Consider the following 22,753-nt stretch of genomic DNA (forward strand, 5'->3'; position numbering starts at 1 on the left):
ATAAGTATAATGGAAATGAATAATTATAATAATAATAATTTGCTTTCCTAAACAGAAAAAAATGCTTGAGTATGGGTGTAAACAAATGTGAAAACCCTTTTAAAGAACCTGAGTCTTGACCCTATTTAAATTCTTTGTGGAGTGTGTTATGGCAAGTGGGGTTTTTTCTCGAGTGTGTATTGTGAGGAATTTGGACATATGCAGAGAAACTGTATGTAGATGCTTGGAAATAGGGATTTTTGTATGTTTTATACGTATTCTCCCCTCAATCCCTACTATCCTTCAACATACTGTACATTCTATTGGATTGTCGTATTCCATACACAAATGTTTTCCTCCTTTAAAGGTCAGAAAGCAGCAAAGAGCTCAATGTAGTGGGAACATTCACCAACAGAGAGCAAGTGATGCTGTAAATTGCATTGTGTATACCACTTAAGTAGGCCATTACCAGAATGTAATTAGTCAGAGGCGGGTTGATTAGATGGTTAACCAATGCTTGATTAAAAGATGGGCAAATGCTCATTAAGACAAGATGGAGGGGGAGAAACAAGACCATGATCTGCTTAAAGGAATGAATGAGACCACCATTGGGTGTGGTCCTCATTAGAAGACAACGACGACGTACAAATGGGCTGAGCTTTTTTTGATGTTTATTTCAAATGTGGTAGAACCTCTCCCAACTCTTTGGACAGACTAATTGTCTATAATTAAAGGAAAATGTTGCTTTTTTTAGGTACACAAAAAAAGATGCTACAATAATGAGTAAAAACAATTAGAAAACTGAACTGAAATGCTATTAATATGTTTCAGGCCACCTAAAAACCACATATATTTTCTGTTTTTAAAAAGAATAATGGCACACATAAAAGCACAAAACAATACCTTAAAGGGCTGTGACCTAGTGAGTGACATCATGAACCCGAAGTCAGTCTTGTTGGTTGTCGACCACATGGTTAGTTTGGTGTTAACATTTCCCTGATACTACTTATTTTGTATTCATGTCTGACTGTTTATGTCATCATTGAAAGATCATTGGCGACTATGCCTCTCCATGCCCACATGCCAGCACAATACAAGTAGCCTACCTTATTTACTCAATTCTCTTTTTTATTTATGTTTTGACTAGTTCAACCAAGGCAAAACCAACACAGCAAAGGCTCGAGTTATGAACACGACACTTGAAAGTGAAGGTTACGCTGGTGACACTGGACTACAAGGAGACCATTAAATTATAGAGCATGTTAGGTATAAAACAATGTACAAAACTTTGTACGATTTTTTTCTTGGTTCAAAAGGCAAGATGGCAAAAATGAGAGAAAAACCATTTTAGATACAAAAAGGATGGTATGGAAATAATAGAAAAGTGATCTGAAAATAAGATGCTAAAATTAAGGCAGTAAAAACAGGGGTGGAACTACGTGGTGGCTAGGGGTGTCCCTGGCCACCCACATATCATGGGGGAGGTTTGGACCCCTGGATTTTTTTTGACATTTTCACATGGAGGAAATACTATTACAACCCTTCTTACTCTCCCACAAATATTATAGAATAACCACATATTTCAAAAATAATCTTCTAATTGATCTGAATGCAAACTTCAGAAGAATCTGTCTTCAGTAAAAACAACGTCAATCAAACAACTACTTTGACATGTTAGCAAGCAAAAAATGTAGCGTTTTTACATGACATAAAATCAATCTATCTACCTATCTATCTATCAAAGGTCTTTTTTGTCCAACTTTTTGCTAGATTCTTGACACCCACAAGAAAAACCAGGTGCTTTCCGCATCACCAGGCAGAATTTGAACAGGTTCTTCTGCATCAACATCCTCCTTCCATTCATATCACTTGCATCTGTGCATGCACTTCCTCACAATCGATTGCCACTGGCGTAACCCTCCGGGAGCGTGTCTACAGCTATGCACATGTCGTTTTTCTACGAGCCCGCTCGAGCGTAGTGTGTGTTGTCTTGTGGGAGTGGCCCGACTTGTTCATGTAAACATGTCATACAGCAGGGAGAGGTTCTAAGAAAGCTGGCCCGAGGGACAGAAGCGGCACTGCGGTTGCCTCCACCCTCAAAGAGGCCCCCCGTTTCCACGGTAACCATGCAGAGAATATTGACACAATTTCTCACATACAGTAGTTTGAGGAGGTCCTCCATGCCTGACTGCAATGTTGCTGTATGTCTTAATGTGCATATGCAAACAACCCGTGTTAGAGAAGTTACAAAACCGTAAAACTGGAAAAGTACACACTATTTGACTTAAACTAACCGTGTGAAAAGGCTTTTATTTTGAAAATTTTCAAGTACAGTAAGCCTTTTAAAAATTACTTTGTTTAGTAAGGCTTTTATTCATTTTCTTTTTTATTGGTTTCAAATTAGAGTAGTAGGCCCTCTAACCAGAGTTAGGGTATCAAATAAAGGTTAGAGTTTCAAACTAGGGTTAGGGTTTTGATGGCGGGTCTAGAATATTGAAGGAGAGCTTTAAATTAGGGTTAGGGTTTTAAAGTAGGATTTCAAACTAGGGTTTTAAATTAGGTTTAGGTTTTGAATCTAGGGTTTCAAACTAGGGTTAAGTGAATGAAACAGGCAGCCAATTTCCCAAACTCCAGTTTACTCGGGGCGTCCCACCTGCCTGCCTGTAATTTTGCTAGTTGTCTCAATATCTTGCAATCAAAGATATACACTCTATATTTTACTTTGTATTATAATACAATTATGTCGTCCGTATCCTACAACACATTGATGACACCGTTAGACCTCATTAGTGTTTCCTCATGAGTGCCATTGAGCACGTTAGCACAAACGTCAGCCCACGTGACCTCGTCAGCAGTATACCGCCTCGTTAATTGCCACGCTAATTAGCATCATCATGAAAGCGAGGGTGGATTTGCTGACTGCTGGCTAAGCGCAGAATAGATGGGGATTGTATCGTGGGGGGTATGCGGTCGTCTGGATGTGACCGGGGTGGAGCAGACAGAATTCATCTTCTGTCACTAATCTCCTGCCAGTGATTTCGCATTTGCCGTTTCATGTTTGGAGGCGCATTAACGCGGGAGCGCGACCTCAAGACGAAAGGCGGCAGAGCTCACTGCCATATTGATGGAGGCCATATGTAATACTAACAGTGCACAAGCTGCTCAACCAATGTGGACAGTAGAGTTAAACTTAAACTAGTAATATATTTCACATAAATGTATTATTCTGGATAGAGTTGAATACATTTGAACTATTCTTAAAAATGATTTGTTTTTGCTGCTGGTCCCGTGACGCACGCTTGCGTTGATGAATGCAAAAAAAGGAAAACCAGAAATATCATTGCCTGCCTGCTATCACGCCACGACAGGCAAAGAGAAGTGCACAAATACCCAACAATGTCATTCCTGCGCTGAAAACGCATTGTTACAGAGAACAAAACAGCTGGCTAGTGGGGGTGTATGGTTTTGTCAATAGCATAGTCTCCTCCATGAATCCTAGCCTATTGCTTTAGTAGTGGTTTATAATCGCAGAAGTGTGTCTACACAGCACAGCTTTCGTTGGCTGCCGTCTAATCGCATGCGTCGAAGTCTGATCCCATGTGATGGATGTGTCTGCAGAGAGGGACCTTACAGTCGTTAATTGAAAATTGAGACAGTGTTTAGATGACGCTATGGATTTTATCATAGCATGGGGCTGCGCTGTTGCACTGAGAAATGAGCCACGGCGAAAGAGGAACGACTGCTGGGGTCCAACAGGGGGGAAATAGGTATCGGGGGGGTGGGGAGGGGTCATAAATACGCTTGTAAAGGCTTCTGATGTGGAACCTTAAAGCCAGGCGAGTGACTGTCCGGCCAAGGTTGAGCAAGACTATCGAGGGGCCTTTCTTCGCCGATCGATCAGATAGCAGCGAGACACTCCCCTGGCTGTTTACGAGTCAACATACCTGCCCACAAGTAATCAATGGGACCTGCGTGTCATGTTTACCTTTTGCTATGTTTCAAGATCCGAGCACACGTCGAAGAAAAAACACAATGCTGTGTGTTTGTCTCTGGTGGCTTTCAAAGCAACCTCAAGGGTCAAACCAATTCAGAGGACACATCATTAGGTACACCTAGATGATCCAATGGCACAATAATCTGCTTTACTAAAACAATGCTAACCTTGGTTTGAAACCGTGATTCAAAGCCATAACGCGATCCCTAAACCTTGTGAAATACCTTGACCCAGGCTTGAATCAGAAATGTGGAATACCGGCTTGAAACTTTACATGGAAATTCCAAACCTCTCTCAAACCCTTAATTTGAAAGTCTAAATCTACCTGGCAACCCTAATCCCAATTTAAAAAGACCAATCCAGATTTATAGACCAATTCTCGACTTCAAATTCTCTACCAACACAGGGTTTAAACCGTACTTTGAAATCCTGACCCAGATTTTAAAACCCTTCTAATTTCAAATTTGAACTGATCTAAAAACCCAATCCTTGTTGAAAACCCTAAACCAGTTCTGTAATCCAAATTTTAAACAATCCTGACACCGTTTTAAAATGTACTTTGAAAACCTAACCCTGGATTGAAACCATAAACTGAAACGGGGAAATCGACTTTGTCAGAGCTTCATTTAACATGAGTGTTTCATGAATGTAATTTTAGTGCTGATGCAGACCTCAGCATCCTCTGTAATGAACACATTATGACATAATCTATACAATTTGAGCATTATCTTCTTAGAGGCTGTATTGCTGATACAATGCTTGTATTGGACATCAATGGTGGTGGGTGAGCGTATTACCCGATAAATTGCATCCCGAGACTATCACAATTTTTAAATCAATCATGAAAGCTATTTGGCACATATATTTGAATCGGAGAATGAACAAAACTGACAGATTACTGTAAAAAAACAACAATAAAATAAATAGGCTAGCACTGACACAGTTGTGCTTTATTGCTGTACAGTATTTATAAACATAATAAACATTTAACGATAATACAATCTCCCTCCCACACACAAACACATGAATGCATTTTAGGATTTGTTATAAATTATTTAAAAAATACAGTATAAAAAAAAATCTAAACAATGACACACATTTCTCTTTATATGTCAAAACAATAGTGCACAGCTGGATTGGAGTTCTTAAAAAAAAAAAAAAAGGGGGACAGAAAAAATGTGAAATGGCTGTAGCACCAAAGATATACACTGATGCCCAATTAATTAATCTGGCAACATTTTGGCTGACAAAATGATGGTGTGTGTGTGTGTGTGTGTGTGTGTGTGTGTGCGTGTGTGTGTGGGCGGCTTGTACTGTAGATGGATGACGAGGTATGAGACAGTGAGGTGATTCACAAGTGTGATGGGAAGCAGTCGGTCATGTATAACATCTAATCTTTTTAGCATGTTTTAACAGCTGGGCCTTTATCTGCTTGACGTGTGGTCATAGAAACACTAGTAATGGTAATAATAATAATAATAATGCCTGTCTAACCATAGCAACCTCCAACTGACCTTACTATTGCTCTTAATGTTTGTCAAACTGTTTTCAGTACATTTTGATATGCTACACCCATCTTTCTTCATCGCTGGAAAAAGGGAGATCAGTGCTAGCGCAATACTACACAGCTGCTGCCTTTTGTGCAACCCCTATTGAATCGATTACCGCTCAGTGACCAACAGGTTGAAATGTGAATGGTTGTTTCTATAGACTCACTAACTGACTGCTGACAAATCTAAAGTGTTGGAGAAAACGGAGGGATGGGTGTGTATGGCGGATGTTGTCCACCTTTTTGCCTCCAGAGTCGCTTGAACAGGATAAGCAGTGGAAAATGGATGACTAGCGTTCACGCCGTCAGTTTGCTTGGACAGATTCTACATTTCCTGCAAATCTGAAAAGGAAGAATGAAGAGAGCATTGGCTAAAAACTACTCCTACTGATGAGTTAACGCTACCATAAATCGGTTCCTCGATTATCAGTGTGTAGGTGTGGATAAAAAGAATGATTACACATTGCCGTCCGTGAATTGGTCGATGGAGAATCGTCCACTCTGGCAAGATGACAAGATTGGAATGGTGGGAACTTGTCTTGTTTGAGGAAAAGTGATGACAAAATGTTCTTCACGGCTGTCCTTTTCTTTTGTTGCGTCACATTCTTCTTCTTTGATCAATTCGTGTGGGGGTTACTTTGTCAACTGGAATCCAAATGTTGACTGTCTGCCAAGAAATGATTAAATGATGCGGTAGGTAATAGAAAGCATGTGACGATTGTGAGAAAATACGTCGTAATTCCTGGAGTTGTATATTTCTAAATTATTTTGCTATCAGAAGCACTTTCAGTTGTTTATTTTGAGGAGTCAGGAAATCGAGTTCTTTCGAATGGAGCCACAATTGATTGGTCACACCGAATCAATCAGACATATTGAGGACAATCACGAGGAATGAGGAAATCATTTCAAGCTATCGATACGTTTTGGTTCTAATGATTCCGACCCACCATCAAAAAATTTGGGCCGTTATTTGAGCACCACCAGGCCTATTAAGGTAATGCAAACATATCTTGTTATTAGAACAAAATGGCAGGCCAGGGGAAGGGAGGGCTGAAACATTATTAAATAGAATAAAAACAATTTCATTGCCATCGACATTCTTAAAAACAAGGTATTCACATTTTTAAAACAAACCTCAGTCATTGCATCGAACCCAAGGCAATCTTTCATGTCGGTCAACATCCTTTCATCTCTGTGCTTGGACACCACTCACTATTTACACAGCAGTTACCATGGAAACACCCGTACAGCTACTCGGAGCCATTAACAAGGAGGGAGGAGGTCAAACACCAAAGGGCGGCAGGGTGGCGGGAATCGGGTCTGTCAGTTGGGGTCAACCGCTACGGAGGGTAACAGGGGGCAGATTCTGGTCATCTGCTTCTTTTCCACTGTCACTTTTCAACACGTTCCTCACAGGACGTGGAATGAGAACAGGCTGGGTATTCTAAGGGCTATCATAGACACTTTGGCACTGACAGAGCAAGTGATGCCATGCTGTATTTCTAACTGTCGTGTCAGATCTCTTTTTTACTACAAAGCAAAGTGCAGTAGAAGGCATTCGTCCAGAGGCGTTTGTCAAAGGCCGGCGGCGGAGAGAAATGCACCTTTGGAGTTTACTGAGGTTCACCCGATCCGCTGTTGGCATGCAAGGCTACTCAGCGAGAGATTTCTGAAACCTGGAGTGTGTTGAAAGGCCTTGGTTGACGTGTAAACTTGAAAAGTCGCTGGAAAGCTCATCAAGTATAATCAGCAGCACCTTTTTTGGGGGGGGGAGGATGGACCTTTGACCTCTCACACCAACCATGCCAGATTCTTAAAATAAATATGTCTATATTTACATGTCCCTGGGAATCTTAATGCTGTCTGCTTTCCACGCATTTATTTAGAGTCACAAAGTGCTTGGTAAGTGGCAGGGTTAGGGGGCGTCCTTTGCTCAGAGGCCACTCCATCGGGTGTTCTCGAATCCTCGCGTCCTACGTCATGGCGAATTCTTCCTGCTGGACCGGAGCAGTGCGGGCGGCACTGGGGGAGACTGAGGGGGTGGACGGTGTTTCCAACCCTTCCGCCCCTCACAGTGCGCCTGCCGCCATTGCAGGAGCTCTCGCAGCGTGGTGCCCGCATCCCCGTTGGTAAGACGCAGCCTCTGGAAAGCCTGCGTTTGGACAGAGGAAGAAAGTGTGTCGGTTCTGACCGGCCAGATGAATACAGCGGAACCTCTAAAGCCAAACAGCTCAGAATTTAACCATGCATTTTAATGAAACTATTGATTCAGGCAGGGTTTTTCAAACATAATGTCTGAAACCCAAAATGACTTACTGATGGGAAAATGAAGCTTCAAATTTGCTTCACGAACCAGTTGTATTTTTTATCTCCTCTAGATAGCACCCTCCCTTCAACTCTACCTATTTTCCATTTCTCAAACCACTTCATTGAAACTAACGGTGTCATCTAGAAGAGTCAAAAAATAAAACTGGTTCAAGAATACTTGTTATTGGGTAAAATACTGTAATTTTTTAATGGATCATAAAGCAGACTTGCAATTTTTTTTTAGTCGGTTTTGGGGTTGTATTTGAGTCTAAAAAATAGTAAATCTTAATTTCCAAATGGGCATGGCTCTTCATTCAGCTTTTTTCAATTTAACATATTTTTCTGTGATGCCACCACAGAAAGGTAGCGGAGATGGCAAAGAGTGAAGAAAGGATATCAATTTAACACCGGAATGGATTTGTTCGAATTCCATTATTCCCTAATCATGATTTCAAAACCTAGTGAACAGCTTTTACATGAATTTAGAGGTTCCCCTGTAATTACTTTATGGTCAAATAGGACCTTAAACGACAAAATGATGATTTAGAGGTTGGGAGCAAAGTGCAGCATGAATGACAAGCAAATGGAAGTTCTACGCAAGGAGACAAAATCAAATTAATGGAGCAAAAAGATTGAGCACGTGTCATACTCTAATCAGGCAGCCATTAGAGTCGACGCCTACAGTCTGGGAAAATTAGGACATGGCTATCATTTCTATCGGAAAGAAGATGGAGATGTCGCCATCTCTCCCGAGATGATCAACGTCAGCGGAGCGGGCGGGGAATTTCCCCTTCTGATTGACAGCTCTATAGCACCGCATTCACATCTCCTGGATGTATTGCCTCAAAAGGGCTCGTGTATTACAGTCGGGGTCGTTCAGCGTGGACCATCCAAATGTACACACACTCGCACGTACACATTCACAGAGTACATCACTCATCTGTGAGTGGATATTCTGGTAGATCAATCAGAGATGGGAATTCCAACCTGCCTCGGTCAGTAATTCCAGAAAGAGGAGTGAGCGTGGTTGATACATACCAGAATAGAACATGGAGGTTGTAGTTTATTGATGACAGTGAACATTTCTTTTACCTGCACAATTTAGTTTCGAAAGCCAGGACTGAAATTCAGTCTTGAAACAGATTCGTTTAACAATTTGATTACGCTTTGTGACCTTTGGTGGTAGTGTTGCAGGGATTTGTAATATTTTGGTTACACTTTATACAGCTGCTTACATAACTGAAAAGCACAAACAAATCTGATAATTAGGTAGTGCTTCATAAAAATAAGTTGATGATTAACTGTTAGACTATAACTTGTATGACTTGTAATGAGCAGCAGTGTAAAACAAAAAAAGGGACCTCAAAATTTCAAGGCAACAAATCGAAATATTCAAATCAACAAAATATTTTCAGTTAATGTGAAAACTGCCTTTACATTCTCACCCAACGTCAAGATAAAAGTCTCATAGAAGTCCCATTCTAAACTTTTGGCTGGTGCTGCCGGAGGGATTAGTGCTCTACCTTGTACACGAGAAAAAGAGCGAGCGAGAGAGAATTTGATAGAGCGGGCATGCCTCAAAGTTCGCGTCCCTGTATAACCCGAAAAATCAAGGTCATTTTGTGAGCAGCGCAGTCAAGTTCTTCCAATCCACATTAGGACAACAAGGACTTTGTGGACTTTCTGCAACAGAGAGAATCTCCTGTTTAAACAGAGAAGGGCTATCAAACACAGCTGCCGCCAAGGTCGCCATAGGGTAATTATGAAGGCCGCCTCATGAAATGTATTCCATCAGTTGAGGGTTCTTAAGTTAAGAACCTCGTAGTATCCAAACACGGACGAGCCTACCATGACTGTCCTTACTACAATTTGAAGATATTGTTTCACTAATTGCCTAACAATAGCCAAGAAGCTGAATAAAAATGCCTGATGGAAAACAAATGCACAAAAATAAGATGCAGATAAGAAAGAGAATCACTTGTTCTGGAATCAGATGTTAATTATAAGTAGGGATCCGTTTCCAGAAGAGTTTTAATGTAAAAAAGAAAAAAAAAAGCATTGATGCTTATTTCAATGTGACCCCCAAAAATTGCCCCTGAAATAATAAAAACCATGACTGATGATCTTAGACTTCTGTAGAAAAATGATTTCACCACCAAAGATGGGTTCCCATCAGCACTCTGATGAACGCACAATGGATTCGATGGAAGCATCGTTACAGAATGAATTTCCGGACGGACTCACCACATCCCTATATGTGGACTGCAGCTTCCAGTAAGCACCCCCCCACCCCCCGCGCAACACCCTCGTCGATCAGAGGGCGGCCCCAGCTCCAAATGGAGAAAAATTGAGATGACCCCTCTGGAAGATAAAGGATAAAAGGATAATCTTGTGGTCATTGGGTAAACATATGAAGACATATCGACAAAATGATCATAGATCAAGAAAGCACTCTTCAAGGACTTTAATAGCGCATGCGACTCGGTGGGGTTTGTCGCACATTGATTTTTGATCTTATTACTAGTGAACTTTGAACTGAGCCGGTACCCCAAGCAATCAAGATCTATTACCACCAAAAACTGAGCAGCTGGGAGGCTGTTTTCCTCATATGGCCATCTAGTTTAGGGGCAATCTGACAAAAATGGTGGTTTTGCTTGGGTAGAGATATTAGTGTGGTAAACATTAAGCTATACTTGGGCGAACAGTTCACTCTTAAAATTGACAACAAACGTGTGTGTGTGTGTGTGCGTGTCTGCGCTCAAGGCTTTAAACTTAATCCTGCAACCAAACACCTGAGTGCAGAGGCAGGGAAAGCTTGCACGTCACGGGTTGCTTATGTTGCCCCAGGGAGGCCACTTTGCTCACAATGTAAACAAAAACAATAACAGCTGAAACCTAAATACATTTCAACTTAAATCATGTTAGTTTGTAAATGTGCACGCCAGTACGGAAAATACGGCATAATGTTGTGGGGTCTATTATGTATTACTTGTTATAAACTTGAACTCTTTTGTTAGCCAAATCAGCAGCACCCGACCAAAGCACTAAAGAAGTTCTAGTAGATTCTGATGTGTTTGCTCCACAATATTGCAGCCGTCTACATTTGTGTATTCTTTTTTTAAAACTTAGTTTTCACTTGATGATTTAAGTTTTAACCTCACTTAAAAACACACTCATCTGAAATTATCTGGGATAGCCTATTTGTGGTGTAAATAGCCTACTCTTTGTGCTCCTAAATTCTCGAGTTTAATAAGGTCACAACAGAAAGCAACAGTCGCCTCTTGTGAAGAGGATTAAAATAAATCAAGTTAAGGACGACTGCACTTTTATTACAAACACATACGAGAAGTTTATGCACGTGTGTTTGTGTGTGTGTGTTACCTGCATATGGTGACTATCCATGTGCCTTTGCAGAGAAGATGTGGACATGTTTGACTTGACGTGACTGTCATCCTCCAGTGAACCTGAGCACACAATTACATGAGGCGTCTGAAATGACTTGAACAAGACATCGTTATCGATTTAGGATTGTCAGTCCCCTTACGACGAAAGGAAAGAATAGTTTGAAATGCAAAAAAAGTCTACCATTGGAGATCTGGTTGCCGTTCTCAATGGGGGCGTGGCTTGATGAGTGAACTGCATGATTGTTGGCGTTCTTGTCCTGTAGCTGCAGTGATGGCGAGGATGGGGCGGAGCCACACTCTTCCCGGCCAGGTAAATTGATGTTGGAGTTAAAACCTGGAAAGAACATACTCGCACGTAAAGTCGACAATGTGTCTGCTGAGCGAATTTTGTGGCTTTGTCTACCGCATTCTACACATCTGTATGTTCAGTCACACTATTTAGGATTCATTCAGCTGCATTTGGCCATCCCATTCTGAGAATATGTTTTCGCCCCTCCCCCTCCAGTTCATCCATCCAACGCCAGTGATTGCACCTAAATATAAACCCGCCACCCTCAACTCATGTTCCCGGTAGGCCGCCACGTGATAACGGGCAACGCAGGCAGAGCAAGCGGTGGCAGTAGACGTGAGAAAAGATGAGTCAATGTCCCAATCACAACAGGACGACAATGACGAAGAGCTGGCGTTGGGTTCAATCCCTGGCATGGAATGCCGCCGTCGGGGCGGAAGGGGGCGGAGGTGGAGACTTTGAGTCTTATGACAGTGATTTCCTGCAGCCTGCCAAGACCACCTGCCCTCTCCCGCTGGCATTCCGGTAGTTTGCTCATTCCCCGAGGATGAGGGAGGCAGCTGCTCCTCACAGAAATGTCGAGGCTAGCGACTGTAACCTCTGTCCCCGCCCCTGGCATCAGGTATCACACTGAGCCGCTTAACGGCCGAGAGGGAACGGAAGTGGAGCATCCTGTTAAGCCCGTTGGCATCCCGCCGCTCTCAGATCTAAGTGGGCCGCTTTGCTTGGCCTACTCAAAATAACAGCAAGGTTGTGATCCCCACCGCCCGCCCCCTCAAGTGTCAGCTTCCCTGTCACAAACCCAGTTTCCATCACGCCAACACAGTGCCTGCGTAGGAGCGCGTGCTCGCCCGTGAAGGAAAAGAAAAAAAAGCTGACAACGTCACACTTCAGGCCAATGTGTCAGCGCCAGAGCTCCCATTTCGCCTCTTATAAGGCCTTCACCCTCTCGCCCCCTGAACACGCTCTGGCAACGTGATGGAGGGCGACCCTCAGGGAAGCAAATACACAAGCCCTGTGACGGCAACGGAGTCTCGCACTTTCTGCTGAATGCAATTTCGAGAACCTCTTAGATAACCGTCCCGGGTCTCCCGGAGCACCGCTTTTGGCCCGTCAGACTGGCTTCTGTAGAACACGAGTGAGCTGTTAAATATTTGATAGGCATCCTCATCATTCTGCTGCTCATGTATAATTAAGCCCGCCACAACTAATACTCCTCCAGGAAACAGCCACTCGGACGAATACGGCATGGGAGGACAGTTTCTCCTTTGGCTGGAGTGTTTTCGACAGCTGTGAGAATTAAACTTGATTCTAAAACTATCCTGGGATGTCGGACATTGGGTCGTTTCAAGTCTGGTTGGGTGTGGTATAGTACAATATCAATTTGACCGAATTTACGCATTGCATGGAGTTTCCATCTTGCCAATTTTTAAAATGGAACAATTAGATCCAGGTGGACTTTGACGCACTTACACGGTTGAAATGAAAAATATTTTTCGGTTCGAATGGCTTGTCGCCACACCCCTAAAAATTAGCCTAGCTATTTGTTTTTCTTTCAACAAATTTTCCACTTTGTATATTCCGGCAGGCTGGATTGCCCTGGGGCAGAAACTCGAATGACCCATACAGGACTTGAGCGTAAAAGCGTCTCGAACAAATATGGTGAAGTCGTGTTCGGTCAAGGACTTTAATTGGTTTGGAGCGTACTTGAGAGTTGGATGCATTCTGTGTTGAGGAAACTCAACAGAGAGAGTCTTTGGTTTACGACCGGCTTCTGTTTGCGGTCTTCTGCAACGTTTTAGAGGAACGGATAAATCATTGTTTTTTTTTTATATTTTTGTCCATTTTCATTTTAAAACTGACTTGCGTTAATGGGTCCCCATGGGCTGCAGTAATTACAGTGCTATTCTTCGTAGTTTATGGACTTTTTTACTGGACTGTTCTCGCCATCTAATTAGCTTTTACTATAGATCCAATCTTTGAGTGCTGTTTCAGTAATAGTCTAAGCCATTTCACATAAATATGACTTTCCAAGAATATTGCTGGGAAAAACACACAAGCACTAAGTGAAGCGATGGTAAGACTAAACGTGATGATGCACCGCAAGCTCAACTAGGCGTGGACATCTTCACAAATCACTCAAATAATACTGTTTACTGCGCACGCACTGCAGCGGCAGCAGGATGAAATGTGCCACAGCTGGCAGCGTAGACAACAAGGTCAGCGATGGCTGTTACTCATTATCTGCGCTCGCTGCATGGATGCGGATCTTGTTTGTTTTCCCGATGGGAAGGGGGTCGCCTTTAAGGGGGCGTGACGGATTTGTGAGGAACACGTTGTGACAATGATAATATGTGGGAAAATATGTTTTGCCCCATTTTACCATAAAGGTCAGCCTTTCCATCAGCATCCCCAGGTTCGCTATGCTCTAAATTACTACTTGATGTAACGCCGCATGGCGAGATAAGCCCGCTAGCTCGTTAGCTATCCCGATGCACCCACCAAAGGATGCTGCAGCTATATTCTGGAATAAATAGACTCGCTCAAATGTGCCAAATAGAGTGCTTGGCTAGAACATCGCTCAAAAATGAGAAAAATGAAACACCTACAATGAAAAACAGAGGACTATTACTTATCTATTGCCCCCTACACTACAGTACAGTGCAGAAGGTAATCACCCAGCACCCAATACATCAACTCCAGACTTGAATCAAGAACTAGAGTAAATACAACACACAACAGACACACATCAAAGCAGACTGAGTGGGCCATGGTGAAAGAGTACAATAAAGCAGAAGTTAACTTGCCATCACCCCCACGCTAATGTATATCTGGCCTATGGGTTCACTGGGTGCCGTCGGTGCAGACAATGAAAAACGATGAGAGGAGCTTTATGGTCTTGTTTTATGTTGTACAAGTAGAACCTCTGAAGTCGATCAATGTACAATTCAGTAATGTCCCTGTGGGGTTAGAGGGGGCTTTTCTAGGAATAACGCCACCGTGTGCTTGGGCTTTAATTATTGGAAAAATAAAATGTTGTGGATCACACCAAGCCTTAGCATGGGATTATCTTTTGCTTTCTCTGTCTTTATGAAAACAAGAAGACTCTGTTGTTGCTTTTCATTAATATTTAGTTACAGGGGTGTCAAACTCAATTTTGTCACGGGCCCCAGTCATTGTTTCCGCCAGAGGGCCATTATGACTGTCAATGACTTATATTGTATACAGTATAGGTTATGTACACAATAAAATGATGAATAACTGGTTTTGAAATTCGAGACTTATAAAAACTAATGTCCGTGTAGTATGGCGTCAAAGGTGAATGGCTGTTTCGAGGGTTCGCCATATGAATTGAGGGCTTTGATTGATATTGATATTTGGGAATGGGAACACAATTTGATGTCGGAGGTTCCACTGTACGTTAAAAATGTATGTTGGAGTGACGAACCTCCATCTCGCTTCTTGCGACCCATTGAGGACTTCCTCAACAGGCTGCGTCCTGTGCTGAACAAGGTGTTGAGCTCATCTAGGGGGCTGGTGAGGGGTCTTCCATTGGCCGGGTTGAACAACAAGGGCGATGAGGAGCAGGAGTGAGCTCTTCGAGGTTCCGGGCGGCTCATCTTCCCCGGGGAGTAAGGAGGCGGCTTGCCCAGTGGTTCCACACTTGGTCTTACGGCCTTGGAGGAGTCTGATTGGGTGACAGAAGCGGTCCGCGTCAGCGTGAGGAAGCCGGCGTCAGGTGGGAAGGGGAAGTGTGAAGGTGGTCTGTATGGAGGAGGTGGACCACTTGTGGTAGAAAGAGGAAGTGGCGGGGTTAGTGGAGGGGTAGCCTTCTTCTCCGGCATTAGGACGGTGAGGCTTGGGGAGGAGTCGGCCCGCTGGCGCACATATTGAGGTGACAGTGGGCTGTCCGGACCTGCAGAATAGTTGAGATTGGTCTCAAACACTGGCAGCTTCTTGACCTCTAAAGGAGTGAGGGGAGACTCGTCTGAAGCAGGGGAGCAGGTGACGGGAGATGGCGGGAACACCAGGAGCGGTGGTCGATGCGGGAGCAAGTTGGGAAAGGGGGCCGGAATGTCACAGCCGCCATCCTTTCCATGCTGACTCCTGGGAGCGCTGCTGATCGCCGCGTTAGTTAGGTGAGCGATGTCCAGAGCTGCCATCACCCCTGATGTCATTCGTTTATTCTCCTCACTTTGAGGGCGACACATGCCGGATGTAAAGAGGCCCAAGTTGAGAACCTCCAGCTTGGTTGGTTTGGTTACAGCGGCGGGTGGAGGCGCAGCATCATCGGGAGGAAAAAAGGTCATCTCCTCATAGACGGCCTCTGAATCCGCTTCTTCCGGACTATCGGGTGGCTCTTGGAGGCTCCGAGCTCGGGGGTGAGAGCCAAGCATCTCGATGTAGATGTCCTCTTCGTCCTGGACCTGGTAGGGACTTAGCGCAAAGCCCTGTGGGGCATCTAGGGAGGCCGCTTTCTGCATCATGCCGCTGGTGCGCGACAGCAGCGCTGTCTTGACGTCAGCGGGGCGAAGCTGGTGGAGGAGGGGCGCCACGGCGTTGATCTCCTCGTACGAGCCCGTCAGCTTGGTGTTGGGACTGCGCTTAGGCTTGGGCGGGGGCACCTTCCTCATGGTGGTATAGTCATCGCTGTGGGGGCGGGGCTTAGAACCTGAGGAAAAGTTGAGAACATTTTCTCCTTGAAAACGGGGGAAAAAAAAACGAAATGCAATATACAGACTAGCAACCATCTGTCATGTCTTCTAAAATCAAGTGCATGTACCTGCGGGGTCTGTTGGGGACAGCTGGGACTTGGGGGGACTCCCAGCTGGTGAAGCGTAGCCTTCTGGAGTGGGACTCTCCTTGACCGCCATCACCAAACCGGCACTAACCACCTCGTACGACGCGCTCAAGCGCGTGTTGGGGTCCCTTTTTGGTTTGGGGGGAGGTTGCTTACGAGGCGAGGAAGTGGCACAACAACCGATATTGTCCATGTTGGTGTGAGCTACTTGCTGCAGCGCTGGTTTGACTGCCGGGCCGCTGGTGGAGTGTGTTGTATTCTCCATAGCCAGGGGGAGTGGCACCGAGCTGGATCGAAAGTGCCGAATGACTCGCCTTCCCCCGTTCCCAGCACCTTCGTGGACTTTTCCAACTTTTTCCATAACCCTGCATGTCATATGAATAATTAGATCACTATACAGTCCAATTACAATTGGAGATGAACTCTTCTATCATCCATGCTATAGCCACCCTTTAAAGTTTTTTTTTTTTTTTTTTTACATATGAATGCTGCATTACAGTCACACATCAACTGTCATGCTACAAATGTGAACTAAGGAGGCCAATTGGAGTATAAAGAGACAAGAGATTATGTTTTAGATCTAATCTCCCCAACAGTAATTTGATCATATCCAGTTTGATATTTCCTACTCTAATCTCAGTGAACCATCTGTTCGTCCTATGATTGCATGCGGAGGAGGCTTGGGGGAGGGGCATGTGGGAGACTATGTGCGTAAAGGCTGAGGGAAGGAATTTTAAATACCTGCGGACATATTAAATTGGTTTCACTGAATCTGAGCATGTGTAGCATTTCTTTCGCAGTAAAATTCTTCTTATGAAACCTTTTATAGTTATCCAATTTAGTCACATGCCAATATGTGATTGTGTGTGTGTGTGTTTGCGGCAGGCAGCAGATGTCACATGCACAAGGACACTCTACACAAGGACATTTTAAAGTCAGTGGGATCTTGTTCAACAATAAATTAGTATCCAAAATATTGCGCAAATGTTTTTGATACAGTTGTTGTATCGGATCTCATGAGATTGTGCAAGTGTGCCTCATGCTGTGGCTTTTGACTATACGTAAGTGTATATTTGTAAATGTAGCTTCAATTAACCTTCAGAAAAGACTTTAGGGTCTGGATTGTTTTGTTTAGTTATAAGGTTGTTTGAAGAAAAACGGATTATTTTGTAACGGGGGCTGTGTTACAAGTGTGCAAAGTGTAATCTGGCTGTGAATTTGCTATTTAGCAACTTTGCTAATTTATCAATGACCATGCATCACGGAGTTCACAAATCACCTTTTAACCGGTTGCTCCTCCTCCTTGCCAACAGGGTCGGGCCTCTCCCCGAGTGGCGGACTGCTGCCAAGGGCGGTGGCGAGGATGAGGCCGCTGTTGCCGTGGCAGCGCAGGCGGTCGCTCTCCCGCGCGATGTCAGATGCGTTCTGTATGACGAGGTAGTCGTAAGTGCGTAGGCCCATGTCTTCCGCCCCCTGTAGGAAGCGATGCACGCTGCCCTCGTCCTTGTGCCGCGAAGACAACCGCCGCCGGACGCGTCGTCGGACTAGCCAACCACGTACCACTGAAAGGAAGAATTACACATATTTACAAAGAAATATCTCGAGTCATCAATATTCATCTTTACCTTTCTGGCAGGTGATGATCTTTTTATGCAGCTGGTAGCAGCGGTCGTTGAGCTGGTCTGCCTGCCAGTATTTGAGAAACACTTTACTGCTGCCCATCTAAACACACAAAAATACACAAACGATGAGGTTGAGGAATATACAATATAGTTGCGGTGCGAGACCCCGGCAACCTGTGAGACGATTGGAGCGCGGCGATGTATGACAGATGCGTGGGTGTGGACACCGCATTCAATTCCTTCAAATAAAAAAAAATAAAAAAAGCGACGGAAGGAGTCACGACAGTATTTGGGAGGGGACAATCACAATGATGGGGTGAGTGACATCCTTCCAGCAGCTACTACTTGTAGAATGGATGTCCAAAAAGCCAACATTGTGAAGGAGTGCGTGTGTATGTGTGTGAGTGAGTGAGTGAGTGCGGCTGCAGCTGATGTGACCCTTGAGGTCACTTGCTCAGACACAACAGCAGTCTGGCAGACGGGGAGCAAGAGGAGGCAGGGTGGATGGGTTGTTCCGAGGGGTTCCCTGTTCATGTGTGCGTGCGTGTGTATGTATGTGTGTGAACAGCTACGAGGGAAGAATGATGATGAGGTGGGACAGCTGGAACGTGTTGACGAAGATTCCAAGGAATCTCTGACAAACAGGGAGGCGGGGGTCAGGGGATTAAGTCATTTGACAAAATCTTTTGTTGGCGATGGGAAGACAGAAAAAGGCGCACACCTGCCATCCCTGCAGTTTGGTCTGTTGCAGTACACAGCGACACTTCTCCTCCGCTGACAATTTCCTCTTGTCGCCCAGTGTTGGCACAACGAGATCTTTGTATCTGAGACGTACAAAGACAAATAAAACATCAGAGGAGAGAAGACAGTGTTCAACTTGAACAAGAGGCTTTAGTTGGGGAGAAACAATAGGTTCAAAGGTCAGGGGGGGGGGGGTCAAAGACCAGCAAAACAGCATCTGTTCTTGTTGGGGTTGCCCGGGGCAACTGTGGCTATGAATGGTCATCAGAATGAAGACATTGGTCTGTTTTGTTTTTTTTGGTTTGGGAGTGAGACATGTTTAGTTTGATTATAAAAATGTGTCATGGTTGTGTTGGCAGAATAATGTCAATGTTAAAGACCTTTTTGGAAAGTCTGCTCCACTCAAAAGATTATTAAGCAACGCAGATTTGTTTTGAAGCCGTTCTAAAGAATGCGGACCAATAAATCAGCAGGATTTCCAAAGGCCACATTACCAGTCCAGCCACTCAACATCAAGATAAGGACACGCTGAGTGCTAACCCTCTTCACTCAGCAACCCATTTGCCGCTGCGTTTGAATTACTAGTGGGACTTTGAAGGTTGTGAACTGTTTGTGAATTCTGGTCAAATTTAATTTGATCATATTTAGAAACGATTATTCCCAAAATAGTCATTCCATTTAAAAATTGTGCTAATTTTACAAATCATCTTTACAAAATACAATTATCCAGTGAAAAAACACAATTAAAATGTATCTACTAAAGGGGTATTGGGGGTCTACACTGCTGGGGTCTTTTCTATGTCATCTATTTTCTTACCCATTGAAGTTGATTGACAAAGAGCTTTTGGTAGTTGGATTGGGTTAAGTCACATTTTTCAAAGCCAAGATTGCAGTTATGGATTTAAGCGGGTATTCCCCAATCTATTCCCACCAACTTGGAAGCGTACTGAAGATTTAAGACCGAAATGGAACGAAAAGGTCCAGCCCGACCCGTATTTGATGAATTGACTGATTAAAAGGATGGCGTCAAAGCTTTTGTGCATATGTCAGCTATGTTGCATCCAAATTTATAATCATAACGCTGTTGGGATTGTTGAGGCAGAGATGATGATGTCACACACATCAAATGAAGCAAATATAACAAGCAGATGGCTGTGAATCTAAATCACTCATGTTGTCATTTGCAAGCAAACGTGGGTTCGCTTGATTTGCGCTTGAACTCTGGCTAACCCTCTTCCTGTATGGAAATACCAGTTCGGCAGACAGCGCCCGCTATCCCCCACAGGGCCCATAAAAAACAAAAGAACTGTGTAAAACCCATAACCCCCTCGATGGGGATAAGAAAACCTTACGCGGTCGCTCGATCCACAAATAACACCCCAAAAGTATTCAATTTATAGTTCAACTAAAATCTCGTCTCAAAGTCAATTGAAACTTAAGCATCTAACGATTAACTAAAAAAGTTTGGAGCTAAACACGCTACATAAAGGGTGTTTATCCGCCAGCCGGGAGCAATGAGGGTCCACTTGTCACTATCAACTCCATGTGATGGAGTCGTCTGAAGTGCTCTGTGAAGAAATGCTGCAAACACTCGAAAAAGAGAGGCCGGGATTTATAGAGTGACACAAAACGTAGACAGTATTTGACCTCGTGCAACTGTCAGGAAATACATTTGGCCACAAAACAGAGAGAATCATAAAAGGCAAATAAAAGCAATGGTAAAATAGATTTGCTCATAAATCTCCAGTTGCCAGGACACTAATGCAATTCCCTTAATACAGCCTCGAGGACTTTAGGGAAGCGGCCTGCATGTGTGTGTGTGTGTGTGTGTTAACAAGAACAAAGCAAAACTCAACCTTAACGGCTGACTTATTGCTCTGTTGTAGGATTTGGTCAAGGGCCGGGACCTGATCTTAAACGGGGGACAAATGGAAAAAGGGATTAGATCAGTAGTAGGGCAAAAAAATAAAAACTGATGTCCCTTGGGAGAGTGGAGACAGTTCATTGGTCAAGGCTGAGCCCAGAAGGGGATAAAAATGACACTTTGAGTTCCGACACTGTCAGGATAGTCTGAGACAAAAAGGTCAGAGTCTTTTCACACAGAACACAAGAAACAAAAATAAAAAGCATCACCTCAAAATCAGAGATGGTTGATGATTCAGTAAAAAAAAAAAAAAAAAAGTAGAAAAGCTTTTTCTTATGTGTCACAATTCCTTTACTTTATAGAATGATCATATTTTCAAATTCACCCAATACAGAGTCGATTTGACATCCGTTATTAAGTCTTTTTTTATCAGGAGGCCTTCCTCATGGGGATGACTTGAAATTGACTCATTTCTTTGGAATAGGCATACTTGGGCCTGATCAATTGCTTTTCCAAAAATGTGTGTTCATCATTCCTAACAGGGCCTCAAAATATTTTCTTATTACGGAATTATCGGGAAAGTTCAGCCCCTCAAGCCAGCTTCCTGGCACCTCCATTGCAAGTAGACATACTGGAAAGTCTCATGGACTCATAAATCAAAAGACACAGGAAGTCTACCATTTAAGTGTGAAGCAGCCATTTTAGGGTCATTTAGTGCAATTTCCTAGGGGCCTTCAAGAACAAACGTGTATTGGAGAGTTTTTCCAATTAGCCCCAACTTTGAACAATGTGTACAGACAGATAATTGCAGAAAACTGCTTCAATTGTTGCGTCTTTGGGAAAGCTTCAATGGATGAAAAACACAATTCTAATAACTGAGCCCTACAAAGTCCTAACAGGATGAAACATTTCACCACTGGTCCGATTTAGATGCGGACATCAAAATACATACCCACAAAAAAAATATATATATAAATATATAATGTGGTGAACTTCTACCTACCTTTTTATTCTCCATTTAGTCACAATAGAAAGTCTGACATCACTTCAGTAAAAGCCAGAGCAGGAGATATGATGTGATGTTGACGGTGTTGGGTAGTGGAAACTTTTTGGTGAGGGGGTTGGTATGTGTGTGTGTGGGGGGTGGGTCATGTGATCAGCTTTGTCCTCTTTTATAATGTGGGAGGAATGTCCATGTTAATCCCTTCACTTTCTAAAGCAGACAATAACAGGGGATGAGAGAGTGACAGAGGAATGGAGAACCAAAAAAAGCAAATATAAAAAAAAAAGAAGCTTGAAGCCACATTGCCTCCAATGCTTGTAGGAATGTGAAGATGAAGGAGAGCTGTTAAGTAAAATGCCAAAGAGATACGTATGTCAGAGAACCATTCTATTTCCTGGCAAAAGCCTCCAAAACAAGCTATTTTGACATAGCAAGAAAACTCCGCTGAGGTAAATTGGTGAGAGTAGCAATGCAGTGAAGAAAAGAGGAGCGCTAATGATGTCAAATTGAAGTAGTGGAACACGGAGACCTCACACGCAACTCACTTAATGCATCCGTGTCACACTGACACACAGAAACGTGATAGTGGCGTTTATTTGCTGCAATGGACTCCCATCATCCTCCTAAAGTGAGCCTAGTCCGGGTCCTTATGTGCTTCCAGCAACAACAAGGAAGGTTGCCGTGACCTCTGGATGCTGATGCTTATCTGCCTGCCTGCGAGTCAATCTTAGAACAGATGACATCATCGACAACAACTTCCCTCGAGTAGATCACCATTTGTATTTGTCACCTTCTCTCAATTAATACCCTCTCCATGTTGACTAAATGTCCAAAACTGCAAACACACTGTCACACTGACCTGCTGAGGAATCCGGGAAAGGACAGGCGAACGGGGTAGCCGTAACGGATAGAGCGCACCATGTCGAGCACGGCGACATGGCGCAACTGGGCGGACACGTGGGAGCTGTCGAAGGTGTCGGCCTGACCGCTGGCATTGGGGCGCAGACATTCCACAAAATGGGCCGTGGAAGCCTGAAGCTTGTTGATCACCTCCGACAGTGAGTTCTGCACAGAGGAAGAGGGGGCAGAGTCAAAAAATTGTTACTATAGAAACAAGACTGCCCGCGCTTTGATTGAAGACCTAAATTGACACCTGTTTGATCAAGTCTGTTCTTTGTTTGACGCAGTAGAAAAGAAAAT

At 43.7% G+C, this 22,753-nt stretch overlaps 1 protein-coding gene and 1 long non-coding RNA gene across 7 annotated transcripts in view; one reads left to right on the forward strand and one right to left on the reverse strand.

Moving 5' to 3' along the window:
* Window positions 1-6,302: 6,302 nt before the first annotated feature.
* Window positions 6,303-22,753, reverse strand: part of myo16 (myosin XVI) — a 63,475-nt gene continuing 47,024 nt past the window's right edge. For 3 of the 6 annotated variants that reach the window (XM_061287545.1, XM_061287544.1, XM_061287549.1), the window contains 9 exons: window positions 22,413-22,618; window positions 18,667-18,769; window positions 17,949-18,045; window positions 17,603-17,885; window positions 16,306-16,688; window positions 14,971-16,221; window positions 11,415-11,567; window positions 11,211-11,293; window positions 6,303-7,674 (listed from right to left, as the gene is read on the reverse strand). In XM_061287545.1, coding sequence (XP_061143529.1) covers window positions 7,501-7,674; window positions 11,211-11,293; window positions 11,415-11,567; window positions 14,971-16,221; window positions 16,306-16,688; window positions 17,603-17,885; window positions 17,949-18,045; window positions 18,667-18,769; window positions 22,413-22,618 — 2,733 coding nt within the window. In that variant the 3' untranslated portion in view covers window positions 6,303-7,500. The other 3 variants (XM_061287547.1, XM_061287546.1, XM_061287548.1) reach the window with 2 other exon arrangements.
* LOC133160025 (uncharacterized) lies at window positions 12,496-17,778 on the forward strand. The gene is made up of 3 exons (XR_009715787.1): window positions 12,496-12,660; window positions 12,745-12,814; window positions 17,637-17,778. It is a non-coding gene; the product is annotated as an uncharacterized LOC133160025 (long non-coding RNA).

Source organism: Syngnathus typhle, linkage group LG9 (genome assembly GCF_033458585.1).
Source record: "Syngnathus typhle isolate RoL2023-S1 ecotype Sweden linkage group LG9, RoL_Styp_1.0, whole genome shotgun sequence".
Taxonomy (NCBI): Eukaryota; Metazoa; Chordata; class Actinopteri; order Syngnathiformes; family Syngnathidae; genus Syngnathus; species Syngnathus typhle.